This window comes from Argopecten irradians, chromosome 11 (assembly GCF_041381155.1).
Source record: "Argopecten irradians isolate NY chromosome 11, Ai_NY, whole genome shotgun sequence".
Lineage (NCBI taxonomy): Eukaryota > Metazoa > Mollusca > Bivalvia > Pectinida > Pectinidae > Argopecten > Argopecten irradians.
The window spans coordinates 34,104,919-34,128,037 of NC_091144.1; the positions used below are offsets into that span (position 1 = coordinate 34,104,919).

Below are 23,119 nucleotides of genomic sequence, written 5' to 3' on the forward strand. Positions count from 1 at the left end.
CTAGACTGTGATTATAAACAAATGGAGGTGTTCGGACACACAGATCAATCCTCACTCTACAACCAATTTATCGGCATAACTTTTCAGTGATTATCTCAGCAAGAATGCACAGATGATCAAGGAGATTGTGCTTAAAATGTTAGATGGATGTTTGTGTCACTCTTGTTTGTGATGCTTTCAATATACAGACGGTCTGGTGTAGTATTGAGGTAGGCCTACTGTGTACATAGGAATGTCGAACTTATTGTTGATTTATGAATTATTCAGTATTATTCTGCAGGTTCCTTATACAGTGTATTTGAAAATTCTTGAAATTAATAAATGAATAAATAAATGTATAGCATACTGAAGTAGGCCAATTATTTTAAAAGTGTCGATTGTTTGTTATCATTCGCCAGTATGATTTAAGTTTGATTTCATATTCTTGACCAAACAAATACTATGAAATAGGAAACAAAGAATAAATGAAACAATTAAATGGTCCTCGATGCGATAAATTCGTTATATAGTCAGTCACTGACCCCCTATAAAGGCATAGAGGTTCAGTAAGAAGTATAGGAGGCTCGGGCTACGCCCTCGCCCCCTATAAATCTTACTGACCGTCTATGCCTTTATAGGGGGTCAGTAACTAACTATATAAATAATAATATATAGAGATAATATGACTGAAGGCAAGGCCCAGATAGTTCAGTAACCATTAATGATGCAATACGTTCAATTTATGGAAAAACGGAGCCGAATTTTCTGTTTATTTTTCATTCATATATTCACACCTCAAACCCTTATTTGGTAAAGGTAATCCACGTAAGAAAAGGAAGATTTTTTTTTATTTCTGTAACAAATATTCCGTTTTAGGCCAGCTGATTATATTGGATGGTGGTCTATCACTTGAACGCTTGAAAATAAAGAGCAACAGCACTGAGCTTCTGCCAGATGAAGATTACATTTGTCGGGTCATAAAAGCGTTTGAACTGCTTGATTATATAATGAGCTGACTTCAAAGCACCGCATTCACGCTGATGGGATTTTTTACAGTGGGGAAAAATGGCGGCCGCAAACTGGAGTTGTCAGTGTGTAGGATTGAATTTGAAATATTGTTTTTTTCTTATATTTTCATGTATGTGTTACCTTAGAAGTACTTCGCACTTCGTGCCCTTCGCCCTTATATATTAGTCTATAGTAGGTCTTCGACTTACCAGCGTGCTATATATAGCTGTACCTATGGTCACAGTCTCCGGAGCATGTGCATCACATCCATACGATGAAGACCGCCCATAAAAGCTGTTCATAGAACAAAAAGCGAAATGAAATAAAACCCATTCGTCGCTCAACTAATGTCAAAAGTGAGACGGTATCAAGGGATCCATAGGGAAGCATATAGCTGCCATAAAAGGACGGAAAGGATATAAGATTCCAAGATTTGTCACCATTTATGATCCAACACTGGCGCCATCATGTACCTTATAAGTATCCTATCCGGATATAATTGAATTCTACTATCAGACTTACAGTCGAAGCGAATTCGTGGTATTCAAGTTTAGCAAAACATCTTATTCGTGCATTCGTCTGTAGATATTAATTACGGATGTTTTATACTTAAGATCAACAAACATTGTAAAAAAAGGTACAAAACAACAGAAAAATACTTTGATTATACCAGTCATATAACACACGTTTTTAATGATATATATATATATAAGTGTTGTTTAATTTTTGATGACAGCCCACCAGGATTTGAGAATTAGTAATACTTTATATCATTATATGGACCAATGATTGACCATAGATCATTTTAGACGTTTTAAGGATCTAGATCTAAAATCGGTAAAGTCATAATCTATATAGTACTATACATATGTAGAATATGATCTTTACCGATTTTTATCTAGACCCGTTAAAAGTCTAAAATAACGTATGGAAACTTTGATGGATTCATGTATTGATATGAAGTGTAACTAATTCTCAGATTCCTCTGTGACAGACTGGTTGTCTCAAACTACTGCTAGTCCTTCCATGTCCCAGTTCAGAAAGGTAACAGATGGAGTCCATGTAGATCCAAACACGATTCAGAGTGTTGTATAAGGTTGCGACAAACCTAGACGTTAGGTGAAGTGAAAGCAAGGAACCTTTGTCACAGCAGATCAGTCGACAAAACAACGAATGTGTTCTAATGTAAGTCTGGTCAAACGGAGACATCGAAATGTCACCTCAAATTAAAGACCGAAGCATCTTCCAGGAATTTGATTTAGCACATAAAAAGTCCTGCAAACTTGAAAGTAGTAGTTGAGCTTGGTAACAGTATCCGTCAATATATCAAAAGTTCGCAGCTGGCTTAGTGGTAAAGGTGTCTGACATTCCGTCACTAGATCTCAAACTCTGCGGTAAATGTGTCCATATTCCTCCATTGCCTTACCATTAAGCTGCTCCACCGCTGACGAATGGTACTTTTTCTCTATCAAAAGCATGAGCAGACAAATTAGCATTTTCTTCAGTTACAAAAGTTTCTTACTTTACACCATTACCACCATTGTAAAGTTTAAGCATCTAATTTTACTTCAAGATAAAAATATTAAAAAATAATTAATTGCGTCCCGAAAAAATAGTTGTACCATGTCCTATATGGAATGAAGTACTGATTGCGCCTACACCAAACAACATTATTAATTATTTTATATCATTTTTTTATGTTAATTAGACATATATACACGATTTAACACCAATTGTTGTTCAAATGAGAAGTATCATCTATGCTCTGTTGGCGTTTAAGCATCTTTAAGATGTAACATTCTAATTTTGGCACTCCGGGTCATTGCTTTGGTGACAAAGTTTCCCAACATTCTCCTGCACTTGTAGGGGTTTTGACCAGTGGTAAACGTCAATTGCGACATCTCTGACTAATTTTCGTCAATCATCGGAAATACATCCACAGTTATATTTCCGAAGATTGTCGGAAATTTCTCTGACGGGACCGATGTTACACATACAGCTGATCTTATGCTGCAGCAACATCCTGGCATACCTGTATTTCAAATGCTTGACTGTCTGCCCCTCGGTGCTCACTTGCCAAGTCTCCATCGTCATCAGGTGGTCGCCATATATCCTCAAATGTTTCAACCCTAAACCACGACATCCTCCAGTTGGTGGGTCAGTAGTGGTGGTCAATCCACTACTCGATGGATCCTGACTTCCATTCAAAGTCGCCCCGACGGTGCCACAACCAGCAAGATACCTTCTCAGCACTTCACAAAATGTCCTCAAGGCTGATGACATTGCCTTCCCCCGTACTTCTAACTTTCGCAGGAGTCTGTTCGATGATAGAGCTTGGAACCCCCTGCATCCAACCGCGACTGCGAACAGCCATGCCTTCCATCCTTTCTCTTTGCAGTCTACTATTCGATCTGCATGCTTCAAATTCTCCCTTTCATGCGCCTCTTCACAATTTTCTTCCCAAAGTACTATGAGTTCCACTACAATGATAGTTCTGGACTGGTTTGATACCAGAACTATGTCTGGACTTAATGTAGTCTATTGTGAAAACAAGCCTTCCATCCAAGTCCATTTTGGTCTCCCAGTCCTCTCCGATCGTGGTAAACGTATGTGAACGTGGGAGCTACCATTTTTTTTTAATTAATATCTGCGCCAAAAAATAAAACCAAAAAAATTATACAAAAAAAATCACTCTTGGTTGTCTCCCTGCCAAAACAGACTTGAAAGAATTTTTAAAATGTCTTTTTACATTTTACATCTAATGTATTTTGCCTCCACACATTATAGACATGCTACATAAATACCCAACCAGCAGGTTCCGAACCATAAGTTAATTTCCAAAAATCTATTTCTGGTTTGGAAATTCTGCAGTCTCTATACGTCTTGCCAAAATCCATATTTTGTTCATAAATCCAAATGAGTTAAAAACGGTATAAAGCTAGTATATTAATAATCCGAAATAAAAGGACAAAATTAATTCAGTGTAAACTCAAAAATCATTTCTATGGAATATAAATTGAGCCACTATAGGGTCTTCTTCAGTTCAAAATAACACATAAATCCAATGTTTCACATATCTTTTTTTTCATTTTGCATTACATTTTTGATTATATATTCACGTATCCATGATTTCTATTCATTTATTAAGTAAAAACGAAAACGCTGTGTTTGAAATCCATGTAGTAGATTTTCTATCACATAAAGGAGTCGCGTCCCTTTGTAAATTATTTGAAACACAAAACTGTTTACCGACGAAATCGGTTCTCTATAAAACCGCTCACAATTTGCAACAGCCCCTTAAAATGTACTCCTCGATGGTGCATCCTCGATAATCCAGGGGTTTCGATCACTTACGGTTTATACACCCCTGAATTATTTAATACTAAAACTGAAGTAAGCTTAGAGGAAAAAGTCTGAACCAATCAAAGGCCAGCAAAAATTTCATTTGAAGACTACAGAGAGAGAGAGAGAGAGAGAGAGAGAGAGAGAGAGAGAGGAGAGAGAGAGAGAGAGGCCCAACTTCAAAGCCACACAGTTAGACACAATGTAGCGTTTAACAGCTCTTTTGATGTACATCAAAGGACTAAATTACCTGTTCTGTTCTGTTGCCTCGGGTTTTACTAGGCCTATGAGAAAATCCATGGATGTAGAGATCGTAAGTGATCAGAACCCCTGGAGTATCGAGGATGCTCGTGGTGAAAAACACTTGAAATAGTCTTAGATGCAGCTAGAGTTATCATAGTGGCGAGTTACAACATACCGATTATTGATTAAAGTCAGAGAATTTCGTACTATGACATTTGAAGCTATTGGTAAGACGTGCGTCGCTATGGAGTACTTAAATGTATGTTTTACATTTACAGCCAAGACAAGGCCTTGTGAAGACAATAGAATGTCAATTTTTAGTCTAGTCTCAGACAGCTAGGCTATATAATGTCGGTTTCAAATGCACCCATATGTTATTAGATTAAAAAATGTACATACCATATAAACACCTCGAAAACTATTTTTAATTAACAATTAAGCATATCGGATCTAGTTTATTATTATTATTATTACAAGCTAACCCATAATAAATATTTATATATTTTTATGCATATATTCATCGTCTCAATTTGAACTCTGATGAGCACCATGCCCGGCATTGACAAGAGAATATCCAAACTATTCAACTTCTTAGGAAGCTTCATGATGCTGCGTTCCAGTGCGTCGGAATCCATCATTATTTCTCAGAGATCTTGCTCAATAAGATCTAATGACTGTAGCAAGTATTTCATCATTCGCTGTAGCTTTTCCATTCCTAAGTTTCTATTTTTCTTTCTTGGTCTCTATTGTCAACGGCTTGTCACAATTGATGATCAGTTGAATTGTCTGGGAATAATGGGTCGGCTAATGAATATAAGTATGCATATGTAACAATCGTTTAAAAAGTTTGAAGAAAACAGGACCATATTTTTATACATAGGATAAGATGGCTGGGAAAGGACATGGAAAATAGAAGTTATTGCGTGGGAAAACATTACTAGTGACTAAGACCGTTTTGTTCACACACATTACCATAGAAAATACTAAAATAATTATTTCGTTTACACGCAATAGTATTGCTTTCACACTCATTAATGATTGCATTCACACGCGATTATATTGCGTTTACATTGTGAATTTAATGCTTTGGAGACTAATTAAGAACTTAGAAATTTTGGACAATTGAAACTACATGGGCAACAATACAATACCAGAAACTAGCAATTATCTAGAACGCGAAATATGGCTAAAAGGGGATTGCCATTTTGAAAACCAATATGGCGGCCATCAGAAGCCTTAATTTTTTGAGTTTCATTTTTTCTTGAAAATTTTTGTGCTAAAGCATTGTATACTACATCCTCGATAATCTAGGGGTTACTTTCACTGACGTTATATCCATCCTGGGTTATCTCACAATAAAACCGGAGGCAGTGCAGGAGATTATAACTGACCAATGAAAGGCTTCCAGAGACTTCCTTTGAACACAGAGAGCGTGACACCGAAAGCAACACAGTCAGAGTGTACCGTTATAATCAAATTACCTGTTTGTATGTCTTCTTGTGCCTTCAATTTTACTATAATAATGAGATAGTCCAGGGTGGATATAATGTAAGTGATTGTAACCCATAGAGTACCGAGGAGAATGCATATACTAGGAACTTTTGAAGGTCATTTTTAATTTGAACAAATTTCGGAGACAATCGGCTCATCTCAGATTAGTTCAGATCCAATGTAAGGTCTCTAGGTATCTTAGTTATTGACAAGTCATTTTCAGATTTTAGCCCATGTTACCCATGTGACCTTGAATTATTGCCAAGGTCTATCATCAGAAAAATCTTAGTACCTCTCCATCTCGGCATGACACAGGCCCAATAAGTTTTCATGCCTATTAGCTTTTGACAAGAAGTCATTATAAAAGTTTTAGCCTAGTTGACCTCTGTGGCGTTGACTAAAGGTCAATGTCATTCATTTTAACCAACTAGGTAACTTTATACCTCAGCATGCTACATGCTGGATAGCAGGTATCTGTCTCTTTGCTATTGACAATTGGTCATTGAAGCGTTTAGCTTATTTGACCTTCATCACAACAGGCTACATGCCCAATGATAGATATCTATGCCAATTTATTATTGACAAGAAGTTGTTTCAAGATTTTATCCTTTTTGTGACCTTTAATGAATGTCAAGGTTATTCAATTGAAAAAATTTGGTAGCCTTTCATTCCAGCATGCTACAGGCCCAAGATCAGGTCTCTAATAAGCTACTCCCACATCAGCGGCGTAGCTAGGTCTGGATAGGCCCGCATGCCTGGGGGTGCGGGGGGCGACAGCCCCCTGCTCAGGGTCCAGGGGCGAAGCCCCGGTAGGGGGGGTATGGGGGGCGAAGCCCCCCAGAAGCTGACGGGAAATTGTTACAATGTAGTAACCATTTTACTTCTTTGGTTACTTTTAACGTATATACAAATGGTTAAATGGAGGTCACGATATTGAGGTGATAACCATGCAAAACTATATACATTGTATACTAGACTCCCGTGACAATTGCTCGAACAAAAAACACGGATTTTGGCTGTAAATATTAAATTAGCAAGTAATGGCAGAATTTTGTGTTATTTTTACTGATGAAAAACTTATGGAGAATATTTTAAACAAAATTAAAATTAAGTTTACGTGTTGGTTTGTTTATGACAGCGAGTCAAAGATCACTGTCAAAATGGTGGAAATTGCGTAAGAAGGAACCAGTCCTCGACCACCTCAATAAAAAAAAATATTGTATTAATTACCTATTTTTCTACTTATTCTGTTCTATTTCTAACAATTACAACAACAAAAATTCTTTTTTCTAAATCAAAAATCTGTTCATATTCGACAAAAATAAAAGCCAACTATTTCGTGACACCGGAAATCACGGATTAACACGCGTTTTAACGGGGTGGGAAGTGAACCAAAATTGACCAATTCACTTTTTCGTTACTAAGGCCAAGAACATGTTGCAATTGCTTTAAGTTGTTTTGTTATCATTTTTAAGACAATTATATGTTTTTAGAATATTTCTAACTTTTCATGCGATGTTGTTTATTTTGGTATTCGTAAGTGTTTCCCGATTCAAAATCCACAATTGCTTGAGGGATTTTGGTGAAGAAGTCTTCATCTTTAGTTTAAGTCTAACATTGTCTTCGACAAAATTCAAACATTTTTAACAACTATTATAATAAATTTCCAGAATGGCCAATCTTCAAATCTTTCAAATGAGCACAAAGTAATGTTAGGCATACAGTTGGGCATATCATATGTATTTATACATAATTTATATTCTGCAGCGTTACGTGTATTCAAATGTTGTGTTTTTTCTGACTGTTCAAAAATGTAAGTCAGATTATCAATTGCATGCTTGAGCATGCAAGCATGCACGGGCGCTACGCCACTGCACATCATGAGAATCGACTGACATGGTCAGCAGTTTTTTTATCGGACATTGTTTTGCTGACTGTTGACGTAATGTTTCAAAAGTGTTAGGTCGTGCTATATCTCTTACATTGTCGGAGTAGTCTCTAGGCCACTTAGTTATGAATAGGTTGTTTATATGTAGGATTATCTTAGGGAAGGTCGTTTGAAGATGAAGACCTTATGACTTAGGATGATAAAATTTTATGTTTTTTAACTTTAGTAGTTCTTCATCTCTACTTTTGTATGAAATTGGTGATAGGTTATCTTGACCTTTGATCAGACATCCTAATAAAACAGTTTCAATCTAATTAATGTGTTTGTCATCAATACTATCAATCAAAGTCAAACAAAGCTTTGGCATGGTAGAGACTAATAAAATCATAGGTCTGTCAAGTGGACAGGGATATCTCAACCCGAGTTGAAAGATATTGGCAGCAAACCCTCGGCAACCCTTGGCAAGCCTGTGGTTGACCAGCCAAAATCTTTCACTCCAGTTGAGATATTCCTGTCTACTTGACAGACTTGTGTAAGATTCTATTATTCTTTTCCTTAGCAACTGTGGGATAACCCTGTTAAGTATGGGAGAAATATTAGTTTGAACTGGAGTCATTTATGAAAAATAACAAGAAACAAAGCAAAAACAATGGGATTAAATAACATGTATCTATTATTGCATTGTACATATTAAATGAATTATGATAGAAAATAAAATATTAAAATTCATCCTTCACAAAAATTAAAAGTACGAATTTCAAAGATCTTATATGTATCAATCTATAAATACATACAATGTTGTAAAGTTTCCACTTAAATTATCACACAATTCGACTTGTGGAATAATTTAAAGTTACTTCATCAACAGACATTTCAGCTTTTCTTATTTATTATAAAATTCAATACAGCATAAAAGTTGTGAAAGAACATTTTAAGGACTTAACTTACGTGACCGGGCACTGACGACAGTATTTGACATGAGAATCTTACAATAAGACTCTTATCAGTCTATAACACCCCCCTTTTATTATTTCAGGATGTTTTTAAAGTGTGTACAATATTCCCTCAAACCACAGATTTCATGTTAATTAGATCTGGTAGGTCACTAAATGACTACCTTCTTATTAAATATCACTGGTTTTTGGCAGCCATTACAAGACATCCTACATATTTACTCGAGATTACTCAAAACCATCTGAACTCTTTGTTGTTACATTGATGTAACTTGATGTAGATTAAAAACTGTTTGCCATTTGCGAGCATTTTGTGAATGTCATATACACGTTTGTTAAGTGAAATGTGACATGGGATCCTCCATTCGTCGTTGTTTAAGACGCCAAGCTTCCATCTCCTCCTCTGTGGGGGCTGCCTCAGCATACATACTGTTATAGGGACGTTTTCTCTCGTCAATCTTCATCAGCTTGTCTACCTTCTTCTGGTGCTCTTCTTCCTTCTTCAATGCCTGATGTAAATAAACAATATAATAGTTAAGAACAATTTGTTAATAGGATATTAAATAAATGTGTGGATGTTCTTCAACATTTTGTCATAGTATACGAAAGATTCCCACAAATTCCTGTCTTTTTTTGTGGTTTCAGATTATAATAACAGGAGAGATTTTAAAAATAATAAATAATCTTGACTCAATGTCAACTATGAGTTTGTCTTATATACTAGCTTATTATTTATATTTAAACGTTTAACCTGTTGGGCATGTTGGGGGGATGGGGTATAAAAAATTTGTAAAATCAATTAAAAATGTTGTGCAGGAGGCTAATTTATACACCAACTCCACCCTCCAAAACATGCCAATGATTTCAGATTTACTTGAATGTTCCAATATAAATAACACATCTTCATAGTAAAACGATAATTGTCAACAGTTCAATCAAAATCCCTCCAGTAGTTTAGGAAGAACATCTGTTTAACAATTTTGTAATAAAGGGGCATAACTCTGCAAAAGTTGGAGGTATCTGTTGCGATCAATATGCACCATCTCCACTATAAGGATTATTGTCAAAATTTTTATTGAAAGCCCCCAGTAGTTTAGGAGAAGCAGCTGTTTTATCATTTTGTGTCAAAGGGGCATAACTCTGAAAAAGGGGGAAGGTATTATGTTTTGATAGATTATGTGTATATTTCCCATAGGTCAATGTATACCTCCTTTAATTTCCTCTCCTTTTCCTCTTCTTCGTCTTCATCTTCACTACTGCTACTACTGGACGATTTCTTCTTGTGCTTCTTCTTTTTCTTCTTTTTCTTCTTCTTCTTTTTGTCTTTTTCTTTTAGTTTTTCTTGATGTTGCTGATTGGGGAAAAGTTTCACATTAAGTTCATTGAATAAGTTATCATACAGAATATTTAAATAAAGGCATGCAATTTTATGAATCAAATAGATTATACAACCCACTAACTTTGACACTAGATATTAGTGGTCAGAACAAATCTTACAAATTTCACACAGCATGGTTTATGTTATATTAGAAATCTTATCAAATATTTTGCACTCTTGGTTACTGAGAGGTCTTCTTAGAGAACTAATCCATTCACCCCTTAAATTTTATAATGGGCTGTCCAAGGCCTTGAAGTAGAAGAGTCCATATGTGTCTTCAGGGGTGAATAAGTTTAGGATCTGACCACTGTGTTCAAATACAATGAATCAAGGTCATTCATTTGACCATATCTAGAATGTCTTCATCTGAATATACCATTTAATAATCGATTATTACCTTTCATATTCCTTGTAAAATTTATTTACCGTATTCAACCCAATAAGTGCCCAAGGTATTTGAAAAATGAAAAAAATGAAAAGGTGCTTAATAAAACGAAATTATTGCATAGCTATGCAGTTTTGGTCTTTATTTATGTCCCAACAATTGAAATTGAGGCATCAAAGGGGGAGGGCGCTTATTGGGTCGAATATGGTTATAAAATTTTTCAAGGAATATGAAAGGTAATACATTTCATCGTATAATTCACCCCCTCAATGTTGAATAAAGGTCAAACATGTTTAAAAATATATCAGACAGATTTTCAATTGTAATCGATAATTAAATGGGAGATAACTCATGCTTATTTCATACTGTTCTGAATCTTTAAAGCCAAAACCTAATTTCAAAATGTTTTAGATGCACAAACATTAATTTATGAAACTAAACAAAATATTTGCTACTTCATACTGCTGGTTCATCTTTCAAAAATTCTTCTGAGTAACTAAGAACTTAAATGTATACTGTATAAATATAAGAGAGTCAATGGTATCCAGTATTATTGATTGTACTTTTATAATTGATTCCCAATACTTAAAGATGTTCACCGACGATAGAGCATAAATGCCATTCATCATTTGAACAATAATTGTTTAATTGTGTATTTAAATGCCTAATTAACACAGAAAATAATATAAAATATTTGTTTTACCTTTGGTGCATGCGCAATCAGTACTTCATTTCATATAGAATATAGCGCCATGGAATTTTTTTGGGAGGCAGTTAATTATTTTTTATATTTTTAACTTGAAGTAAAATTAGAAGCTCAAACTTTTCAATGGTGATAATGTTGTAAAGTAAGTAACTTTTGTAACTGAAGGAAAATACCTCGTCTGCTCCTGTTTTTGATAGTGAAAAAAATACCACTTGTCAGCGGTGGAGCATCTTTAAATATATACATGTAACTGCCTTTCTATGATTCTGTCCCAAAGGTTATGGAAGGGAGATAACTGTTATATTATTGAAGTGAAAATTCCAAGCCTTGCACTTACCTCCAGTAATGATTTAGGAACTGTTTCCTCTTCTTCAGACCCGGCTTTGTCCTGGTTCTCTATCATCAACATGTTCTACAATAAAAATATTTACACACAATAACACATACTGGTATGTGATGTTTTCGACACCTTTAGTATCAAAGTGTACTTCTAGGATTTCTACATAAAATTCCACTGTGATCAGATATACAACCTTTCCATTATCTTCCTCTATTATCATAAATTTTTAAAAAGATATTGAAGTCAAAATGTTTATTTCCAGGCTCAAGGAGTTTCATTAAAAAGATTTATCCTTTTTCAAAGTCACTATTTTGACACGTGAATTAAGGGAATGGGCATCCGCGATACCCCAGGGGTTACTATTACTCACAATATATCCACCCCTGGGCTTACTTTCTTATGTCTGTATCAAGTTAAGCAGACTTTGTGTTGTCAGAATTCACATTAGTCATGTTTAACTGCATAAAGTCTGGTCATATTAACAAACAATCTATACTCCATCTATAAGTAAAACCTGTCACTTGTTGTTTTACTATCAGCTGTCATACCTGCGCTGCCTCTTTACCAGCCTCCCCTGTACAATAGGCTTCTTTCACTAACGAGTGACAGCATTTGTAACCCCAGCGACCTTCCTTCCAGTACGAACCCCATACACTCTGAAAAGTAAATGATAAAGTTCATTAACTCATACACTCTGAAATTATTCTGAAAATAAATTAAGTTCATCAACTCAATCACTCTGAAAATTTAAAGAAAATTTTCTCAACTCATATACACTGAAAACAAATTAAGTTCATCAACTCATACACTCAAAAAATAAATGATAAAGTTCATCAACTCATACACTCAGAAAATTAAACGAAAATTTCCTAGACTCTTATACTCTGAAAATAAATAAAGTTCATTAACTCGTACACTCTGAAAATTAACAGTCATCAATCCATATACTACAAGTATTATGAAAAGTAGAAGCTAATTGGTTAATCTATACATAATACCTCTGTTACACTTTATTTCAGACCAGGGTAACTAAATGTTCATCTGTTGTTTTTCCCATGGTAATTGTTGCTGAAGCATGTGTTGTGTCAAATTATAGACATCCATATGATATAATAATTGCCCAAGTTTGCACAAAATTGATCAAAAGGCTTGATAAAAACATGTGATGTCAATCAGATTGGATATCAGACTTATTCTTTCTTAGTCCTCTGGATACAGGTTCAAAAAACAAAATAAATATGAAACAATAAAAAAAAATTATACACATAATCAATACCTACCCAAATGGGCAGATAACTCCGTACTCTGTATTATGCAAATATTGAATATAATATGGCATAGCTACATTATTCCCTACTCACTGTATGATTATTGTTGTAAACATCCTCTTCATACTTTGACCGTATGGCTCCCTTCTCTTGGCCTTTAATGATCGTCCCATGTCGTGAATACTCCACATAATTTTCCTACAAACCACAAAACAAATACAATCATAATAGGTAAGGGTAAGTTTAAATTATTATGATTCTTTTTCGTTTGTTTTGAATTTGCTGTCTACCTAAGTGGAATGTACTATACCATCCCTTTAGGAAGCTGTAATAGTACCGCAATTCATCTCACAATATGCATGTGCCATACAGTAAAACCTGTGTTTAACAAACAGATGCCAATCATATTGTCTGTTATAGAGAGATTTAAGTTTTCCGCTGATTGAAGGATGAAAATTGACAGTGAAAATAGTCATAGGTATGATCAGTTTTTCACCGGAGATTTTGATACAAAGGAAAAGACATCAAACAGCAAATGGTATACATGTACTGTAAATTGGAATATTTTGGATGTGGTCATATTTTGGCTTATTTGGTGTTTGGTATGAAAACACACCAAAGTTTGACTATGTCTGTATCAAAAGCTAGTTTAAGATTCTATGTTTTATGGTATTCATGCCTTCATCCTCAAGACATCTAGATGCTTTTAAAGAGACTTTTGATATATTAGAATCTCTATAGTTTCCTTTAACTCAGAAAAAGATATTGAACACTTACAGTCTGGGCCAGTAGTAACTGTTTAGGCAGCGCCTCCAAATGTTCCTCCCCGCCGTATTTTGCCAGGATGCTATCTTTGGCCGTCGTTTTGAATGTGTCTTTCCTCTTCTCCACCTCCTTGGACAACAATTCTAGTTTGGTGGGGTCAGCCTGAAGGTGGACGTCTGTACCGCTCTCATAGGCATCCCAGGCAAACACTGTTATAACAAGCACAAGGGTAATTTGAAGGATAGAATCGAAGATGAGTTTTATTTCATTTTCATTTGTCTTTTAGTTTTTGTTTTGTTTATTTTTACGTCTTATTAACAGCCAGGGTCATGTAAGGACGTGCCAGGTTTGTTGGTGGAGGAAAGCCGGAGTACCCGGAGAAAAACCATCAACCAGCGGTCAGTACCTGGCAACTGCCCCACATGGGATTCGAACCCGCATCCCAGAGGTGGAGGGCTTGTGGTAATATGTCGGGACATCTTAACCACTAGGCCACCGCGGCCCCCTTTTTTTTTCATTTGTCAATTTCATTTTGGTTAATAAAAGCTTGTTTGATTGATTAATAAAATTGATGTCACTGAAATCAAAGATTTAGTTCTAATCACCTTTCTATAAGCAAAGATTTCTTTAATTTCAAAAATGATTTGACATTTGACCAGAACATTAAGGTCAGAATGATCAAAAGTAAATTCTTGGTAGGTCACAATTTCATCTTTCTCTAATAATAGATATCTTTCATACGTAATAAAAAGATATTGATATAATTCTACATGGTCTACATGTACATATTAATAGAAAACAGAATTTCTCTGAAACTAAACTGAAGACTAACCTTGTTTTTTGGAGAACTGATGGGCATCTCCAGAGAATCGTACAAAGTTGTCACCTGTGAATTTTACACTGTAAAATAAAAAAAAAATTTTCACAATACTATTTTTAGTACAAGACATGTATATTGTTTCAAGAAGTTAACTTTTTCTTTTATATGCTACAGCAACTTTTATTAATAGGTATCATTATCAAATGAATTCACTTCCATATGAATTGTAATCTAAACTAATCTACACTATAATATGGTGTTCCGTTTAGTAATATATATACATGTACATGAAGGTTACACACTCGTTGTTACCTATCAAATCAATTCTCTAATCATTTAATTAATATTATCTCCCCTTGATTTCATGCTGAATTTGTACTACGCACATGTGTTTCGCCTGGTAAATGTCAATCACACACTTTCTCCTAATGAAAATTGAGAAAATTTGAAAAATTGACAAGCATACAAAATTTTAAGGTGCAATTATATACTTACTCGGACTGATCCCGACTTGTGTTTTCAAATGGATTCTGACGCATGGATCTCGTTTTTGGATCGTAGAAGGCTGAATTTGGATCCAAATTATATAAATACTGGAAGAAATAGAAACAAAAATTATTCACGATACTTAAATTTGAAAACAGGCCTAATCTTTAACACTCAATGCATTCCAATATATAGATAAATCCCAAAAGAAAGATTCATTCTTTCTTTTGGGAACATTCTTTTGGGAACATGTCAAAAAACATGTCAAATTTTTCTTTCTCAAAATAATTTAAACAAACTTAGAGTGATAATATTTTTATGAACACAATTATATAATGTAACAGTGAAACCTGACATCACCGATCACCAACTTTTCCGGCACCCTGTAATACCCTACTACATTTGTCAGTTACAAAATATACATGTAATATCATACCAAATGGGTCATGAAGAAAGTTTGATATAATGAAAACTTTGAGTTGTAAAAATTTGAATCGTGGATGGGTTTATTTGTGGAGTTCCAATGTATTCAGCGAAAAAATTAGGTACCAAGCAAAAAGTTCAATACAGTGAGAAAATTGTTTCATTGGATTTTGAATCATTAAAGTTTGACTTTACTTGTATAAAACATTAAGTTCTTAGGTCATTTAGAATTTGTTACAACAAATTTTACTAGCTGTAACAAAATAGTACACATATATCATTACGAGATGAAATTGAACCAAAGATGTCTGATACATATATGGTTACCTTGGCTGTATCTTCTCGAATACGGAGATTTCTGACTGTAATTCTCTGCTTAGTTTCAAACTTTTGTCCCGGCATGTCAACATCGTCGGCGTATTTATCCTCATCTTCTGTGTTGTTGGCCCTGCCCTCCCGTTCCTCACCTTCCTGCTTTTTAAACGAAGCATCCAATCTCTCCTCCTTCAGCGTCCGCTTCGCCTGTAGCGACAATCATTACTGATAAAGATACAATCATATTGACAAGACTGTTCCAATATTATTTGTGAAAGAAAGGCAGAAGTCACTTTACACAGGTCATACATTATGAACAAAGACCCATGAGTTTAATGATGACATGTGAGTCTTATTAGGACTATTTATATCAGAACTGAAACATCAAACAATTTCCCTTTTAAACTCTTTTAAATCTTATCCACTTCAAATTCCATATTCTAAAAAATTTGACTCCCTTCCTACCGGTATACAAAATTTTGATAAAATACTCTTCTCATCATCAGAGCATCCAGTAGATCCCTGAGAGTATGTTTTTGACTCTTGAAAATCAGATTTGACTCTGGGGTTTGAAGCTTATGTTTATTTGTCATATATATTTGCCTCTTCAGATTTCTCAGAAATGGTGATTTGACTTCTAAACTGCTTAAAGTCAAGGGTCAACTCGATGCTCTGATGATTAAATTGAACATATTTGGCTGATGCCAGTTTGTCAGACATTTCTTTCATGCATTTTATAAAAGTTTACACACCTCCTCGATCCTTGCCCATTCCTCGTGTATACGGTGATGATCGTCTGGATCGTAACCATTCCATCGATCCCTCTTACCACTGAAGTCGTGCTCCAGCACAGGTACAATGTGCTCGTCAGGTGCAAAATCGTCTCCTGAATATTTAGCACCGACTTTTCTAGGTCTCTGTCCATAAAGCAACATACATTTAATGTCTTGTATGAAGATTTCATCACAGTGAAATAATTTTTTCTGATCTGGACAAAATTTCGGTATATAAGAAATTGTTAAGGTTCAAAAGTCTTTCGACAACATATGGCACAAGAATCACTAACTAATTACAAACAACGCAAACAATACATGTCAAATCATGCAGTAGGAATATTTCAAATATAAAATGGCTGTAAGATATATTGATAATCACAGAAAAAAGTTCAATTTAAGTTATACTGTGAAATTATCTATTTTTGTTGAGCTAAATTTTCACGGATTATAAAATTTTACAATTTCATTTCAATTTGTGGAATACATATTACAGTCGAGTTCACAGTAACTGTATACAAAACATAAAGTGTTTACCGTAGTTATACAAGCATATCATTATTAGTTTAGAAAACTCTTACACTATTGATCTAACGAAGTGTAATGCAGCAAAGAAATAAAAAATATTACCAGTATGTTCAGTCGACATAGAGCAAGACAGAGTAGAAGGGTAGACAACTAGTAAGGGTAGACAACTAGTCAGGAGATCATTTTTATTTGTGCTGTGTATCGCAAGGTATGTGACGATACAGGGTTCACGGTATGATACATATCGCGATATTTTTATAGACATTATGAAAAAAAAGTAACATGCTGAAATAAATATTTACATTATCAAATAAAAATGACAGAGATTTCTTGACTTGAACTTTATCTATTTCCCCTGTTCCGTTATTTAAATGAAATTTAGTAGACAGAGACTTGAAATAAGACCAGGAAGCAGCCTTATAGGCCACAGGCGCTGACACAAGTTTAGTGTTTTGCTCCTCGTGAGATTCTGCCATTTAGTTACTAACAAACATTCGGCTGACGTTGACCAAGGGAGACAATCCAATGTTCAATTTTGAATTTAAGGTATCTCGATACCAATAAATTGCACATGATGCATAGATGCACCACTAAGCGATGCAATACATAGATGCATCAGTGAATCATTATACCTCAAATTTTTATCATTTGGTAAGACACAATCAATGGAATCTTGGCTACTTATCTCTAGAATCTTTAAAGATGCTCCACTGCCAATAGAGCAAAAATGATATTCATCACTTGAACAATAATTGGTGTTTAATCGTGTATATATGTGTCTAATTAACACAAAAAATAATGTAAAATAATTTATTTTGCATTTGGTGCATGCGCAATCAGTACTTCATTCCATATAGAATATAGTGCCACTGAATTTTTTCGGGATGCAATTAATTATTTTTTTGTAATTTTAACTTGAAGTAAAATTACAAGCTCAAACTTTCCAATGGTGGTAATGGTGTAAGTAACTTTTGTAACCGAAGAAAAATACTAAATTGTCTGCTCCTGTTTTTGATTGTGAAAAAATACCATTTGTCAGCGGTGGAGAATCTTTAATACCTGTGGTATCTGTGGTGTTTTCCGTTACAGAAATACTCACCTCTACACAATCTTTCTTTTTATGAGTCATGGCTCCACAGTTTTCACATGCACCTTTTCTGAACTTTGTCGCAACAGACCCCTTGAAATAAGAAAAAAAAAAGTTAAATGACTGTGTTTTTCGCTGTTTACTGAATTGGTCGAGCCTGCTTTGAAGGCGTTAATGAAATCAACGTTAACCTGACAACGAAGAATACTTATCCCAGAAGGTGACAGTGCAAATCTAATAACCTGGGAAATATTACCTTTCTCAGGTTAATAATTTCTCATATTAACCTTTATAAAATGTCAATAATTGTATAAGATCACATACATTTTTACATGTATACATGTAACAATGGTTTTTAAAATCTATCCATCACAATACAAGAGATTCCACCTTTCACTTTCAGATGCTTTGACAAATCATCAAAGTGTAATATTTTTGAAAATATAAAGTGAAAATAATGATTTTTGGAATGCACATTCATACCTCTATCACTCCCTTCTTGAACAATTTTCCAAGTTTACTGAATTCCTTGAGTTTCTCTGGCTGTTGGCGCTGATGTTTGAGCGTGGCTGCTTCCGCTCCGAAGTACCAGGGTGCCTGCATGATGTATTGCGGGATATGGGGATTAATATCCCTGTAAACATAAAATCATGTGTCAGATCAGAAATATTCAAATACTTTACGGTTTTCTATTATATCACACTGTTTATTCATGATCCTGAGAGAGATGCAGAGTATTTGATATACATTTATGAAAAGTGTATCTCTGGCATAAATCCTCAGTTGTTATTTATTCTATAATTTTGGATTTGTCTCCTTGTGATAGCTTTATTTACCTAATAAATGTTATACAGTATGATTTAGCATATATCAGAAGGCCCATTTTATATCTACCGATATGCAGTACCCTTGTTTTTTGCATTCACAATATTAATATAGATGATGGTATAAGATGAATTTATATGGCTCTTTCTTGAAATCATTGAAGTTTTTGCATGATATGATAGAAAGAAGTTTTACTTGAAAAGAAACATAAACACACAATCTGGTCTAAAGAGATAAAACAAATTAACTCATTCACACCTGAATACACATTTAGATTCTTCTAAAACAAAGACTAGACCAGTCCAATTATGAACTTTCAGGGGTGAATATAAAGTTAGCATGTTTAACTTACCTGCCCTCTTCGTCCTTCATGGCTGGAGCTGTTCCTGCCTTCCTCATCTCCTCCAACTCTTTTTCCTTCCTCCAATCCTCCCGAGACATCTTAGTGGGCTCATTCTCCTCCATCTTGGCTTTCCTTGCCACCACCGAGGGTGGCAAGTTTACACCACCCGTTGCCATGGCGACAACAAGAAGATCAACACTTAATGTTCCAAATTCTTTCAGATGAAGATTTGGTTACTGAAAATAGAAAACAAACAAGTAATGAGTTGTATATGGCTGGGAATTTGTGGGTTGTTCCGTGAAAATTTAGCTACTTCAACAACTGTTTATTAGTATGGCGAGATACTTTTGAGACATTATCATTATGCCGTGTCTACTGAGAGTACCAATTCTCACCATGGCATGTGTATTTGTAGATAGCACACAAATTTTCAGACAATTTTTTTGTGGAAATCAGCATGAAAGTATCTTCTATCAGAAGATGACTTTATTGACGTTAAATTGTCTGAAAATTATTCAGATACAGATGCAATGGCGAGAATTGGTACTCGCAAGAACTGGTCTCCTGCCAATGATGCTGTCTATTACCAAATCTAGATGTTTCTTAATTATAATTATATTATTGTAATTGGATTATCTTTATAGGTGTGAATTGCGACCTAGTCTTATAATTATATATATAGCGATTCTTCTTCTTGTGTGTCAACCAGATTGTCACTATTGACGATTTCTGGTCATTTAGGGGAGGATTTGGTGCTGTTTATGAGTTTGTCCCATTAAAGGTTGTGTTGTAGTGTTATTTGTGTTGTAGTGTGTTATGCCTAAGTGGAGAAACTTGCTGCACTGTTATGTGCACTATTTAATTTCTATTGTGTTGTTTAGTACATATTGTGTAATTTCTATGTATTTTATATTCAGATCCCAATCCCTAGTTGGTGTTTGGAAGTGTACTTCTATTGTCTCTTCTTAAAAGTATTATACTTGGTATTGTTTTACTTTGTATTGCTTTTGTGCTCCGGATCCTGCATTGAGTTCGCAGATTTGTTCACAGCTGTCTGCATATGTTGTCTAATATTTAACCTATTGCCTTCAATTATAGGCAGATCATTTCCTTTTCCTTCTAATTTATAAAAGCTATTCTTGCTGATTCCCTCTGAAACATTGCACAAGGATAAGATTATCAGATCGGATCCCCACTTGTTTATAACCCCCCCCCCCCCCCCCCCCCCTCTTTCAAACTTTTACAGTTTGGCTCGCGCAGCCCTAAAGAATATTGTTTATGATCAGGTACATATACATACCAAAAATTAATATTGTAGTTGTTAATCTACATTGTTAAATCGCTCTCCGTGTCTAGGAATATCTTCCAATCACATTATCATTAAGCCTTGCGCAGTGTTACAAACGTTGTTTTTCGTCTCACTCAAGCGTCGTCTAACTGACACAGACCAAGCGAGTACTACTACTGGAAGACTTGGCAGAAACAGACCTAGACAGGTTTGGGTAGAATCGGACAGGAATTAAAGGCAGGATCTACATGTAGTCATTGTCACATGTTTACAAGGTAAACCAAGACTTTGTTATATGTGTAGATACGCCATTAAGTCGTTAAGTCATTATTATATATCTGAATAAACCATTTATATGTGATAAATACATAGTCTACACATACATATGTACATTCAATGGTAATTTCTATGTAACAAATTAAAACACACTATCACAGTGACAAGTGTGTTCGTATGGCAAACCAAGTTACTTTTTATTCTATTAATTCCGATATCGGTATTGAAATTTCCGATATCGGGAATTAATTTCCTATATCGGAAATCCTAATTCCGATATCGGAAATCCTAATTCCGTTATCGGAAATTCTAATTTCGATCTCGGAAATTCTATTTTTGATATCAGGAATTAGAAAACAATTTTCCATATCAGAAATTCTAATTCTGATATGGGAAATTGTTTAGCGGACTATATCTAGTGTAGTGAGAGGGTTTGGGGAACTCGCGCTCCTCTAGAAGTTTCATTGCATTGAGTCTTTGATACAATTACAATGAAGTGGAAATAACTCGTTATACATTCAAACTAAAACACCTCCCTTAGACTGTTGTACAAATGCACAACAAGTATGTGATCACTTTTAACTCAACCAATCAATGGACTACGGTGAGCTATATAATGTATTATTCGAGGTAAAAGTAACAAATTTGATTAAGAAAAAGGGAGACAAATCATAGCCTATAAAGATATCAGTCAGGGAATCAAAACCTAGCCCGCTGTTTGATCGCGATTGCTAGACAAGAAAGGGATTAAAACAATACACATCAAACAATTTTACTGTAAATCAATAAATCACACGAAATGCAAAAATAACTGTTTGTAATGACGCAAGGCATTCGTCGAATAAAAGTTAAAACATTTTATTTTCATATTAGCTGCAGGATCGGGCACAAGTTAATTTGAACTTACAAATGCCCTCTCCATTACAATGTACAACACATATGATAGATACATGTACATCATATGATGGCTTTTTATCTTAAATATTTTATCAGAATTATTTTTCTTAAAGTTGAACAGATCAGAGGGAAGAAAGAGATTAGATAAAGAAAGAGGAAGTAGAGTGGAGAATGATATAATATCAATAGATCACATGCTATTTACAATCACTGGTCATGTTTTATATACAGTATGATTAAAAGAAAATTTGTGCCATCCAGTACAGTCGACACTTAAAAATTTCTATAAATGTTCGTCACATTTTGTGCCGAATAAAAATTAACCAAAAGGTTAAGTGTCAACATAATTTAAAGGCCCACTACATTTCCGAAACAAAATAATTTAAAACAACAATAACACAGAAAATTGATATTAATGGCCTAAGTTGAGGTTACAACACCAAATGAATGTAACATTGCCGCAAACGTCTGTCGTAACTTTGTCGCTAATGTCTGCTGTGACTCTGACACAAACAGTTGTTATGCAATGTTTCATTATGTTTATTGCAGTCATGAATTCAGTAGGTTTTTTTGTTAGATTTTTTTTTTTTTTACAGTTAAAATTGTAATGTGAGTTTAACAACTGCCGCAAACAGTTGAACAGGAACTTTGAGACTAACGTACAAAATGTAAAACTAAAAGTGGGGATGCAAAATCTGCCGACACTCCGATTTTTTTCCAAATTTTGCAGCGTTAAATGTCAAGGTATATAATGACTTTAAATTTGCTTTTGATCTATTTTGGTATTTTTAAAAAGGCATAAAGGGCCTTAAGTGATGTTTTCTTACAATACTTTATGTATGTGGCAAGGGGACTCCTTGTGTCTACATTTTGAACATATATTTAGTTTTTAATTATTTTTGTTACGAGAAGATACTCTACCCATTTATATTTTACTTATTATTGTTACTACAAATTGACTTTTGAAGAAATAAAAAAGGGAAAGATACAAATTGAGGATATTGGGTTTGCTCAAATTTTTGGCATGTTATTGATTTTGTCCTCACTTGTAAACCATTTAAAAACGTGCTTTATGTATAATACTATAACAGATACTTTTAAAAAAAAAAAAAAAAAAAAAAAAAAATGAAATCCGGGAAAATAGCATTTTATAGGCTAAAATGGAGCCAGGAGAATTTTCTAAAAAAATCAATAAGCCCTAGATGACCGTTAATACAAAATTCATCATAGATACCAAAATGAAACAATGACAGTCGTAGAATTTTGAAAACTAACATACAGTATATACTATAAAATTGATGCATTTTTATTC

General features: G+C 34.5%; 1 protein-coding gene across 1 annotated transcript; it reads right to left on the bottom strand.

Moving 5' to 3' along the window:
• Nucleotides 1-8,606: 8,606 nt before the first annotated feature.
• LOC138335379 (pre-mRNA-splicing factor SLU7-like) lies at nucleotides 8,607-20,777 on the bottom strand. The gene is made up of 14 exons (XM_069284437.1): nucleotides 20,647-20,777; nucleotides 19,356-19,582; nucleotides 18,662-18,812; nucleotides 18,191-18,271; nucleotides 16,543-16,707; nucleotides 15,803-15,997; nucleotides 15,062-15,159; nucleotides 14,579-14,646; nucleotides 13,759-13,955; nucleotides 13,075-13,179; nucleotides 12,262-12,369; nucleotides 11,711-11,785; nucleotides 10,112-10,255; nucleotides 8,607-9,413 (listed from the first exon to the last, which is right to left on the bottom strand). Exons 2-14 carry the CDS (start codon nucleotides 19,520-19,522, stop codon nucleotides 9,240-9,242), a joined length of 1,728 nt encoding a protein of 575 aa, XP_069140538.1. The 5' UTR covers nucleotides 19,523-19,582; nucleotides 20,647-20,777; the 3' UTR covers nucleotides 8,607-9,239.
• Nucleotides 20,778-23,119: the final 2,342 nt, after the last annotated feature.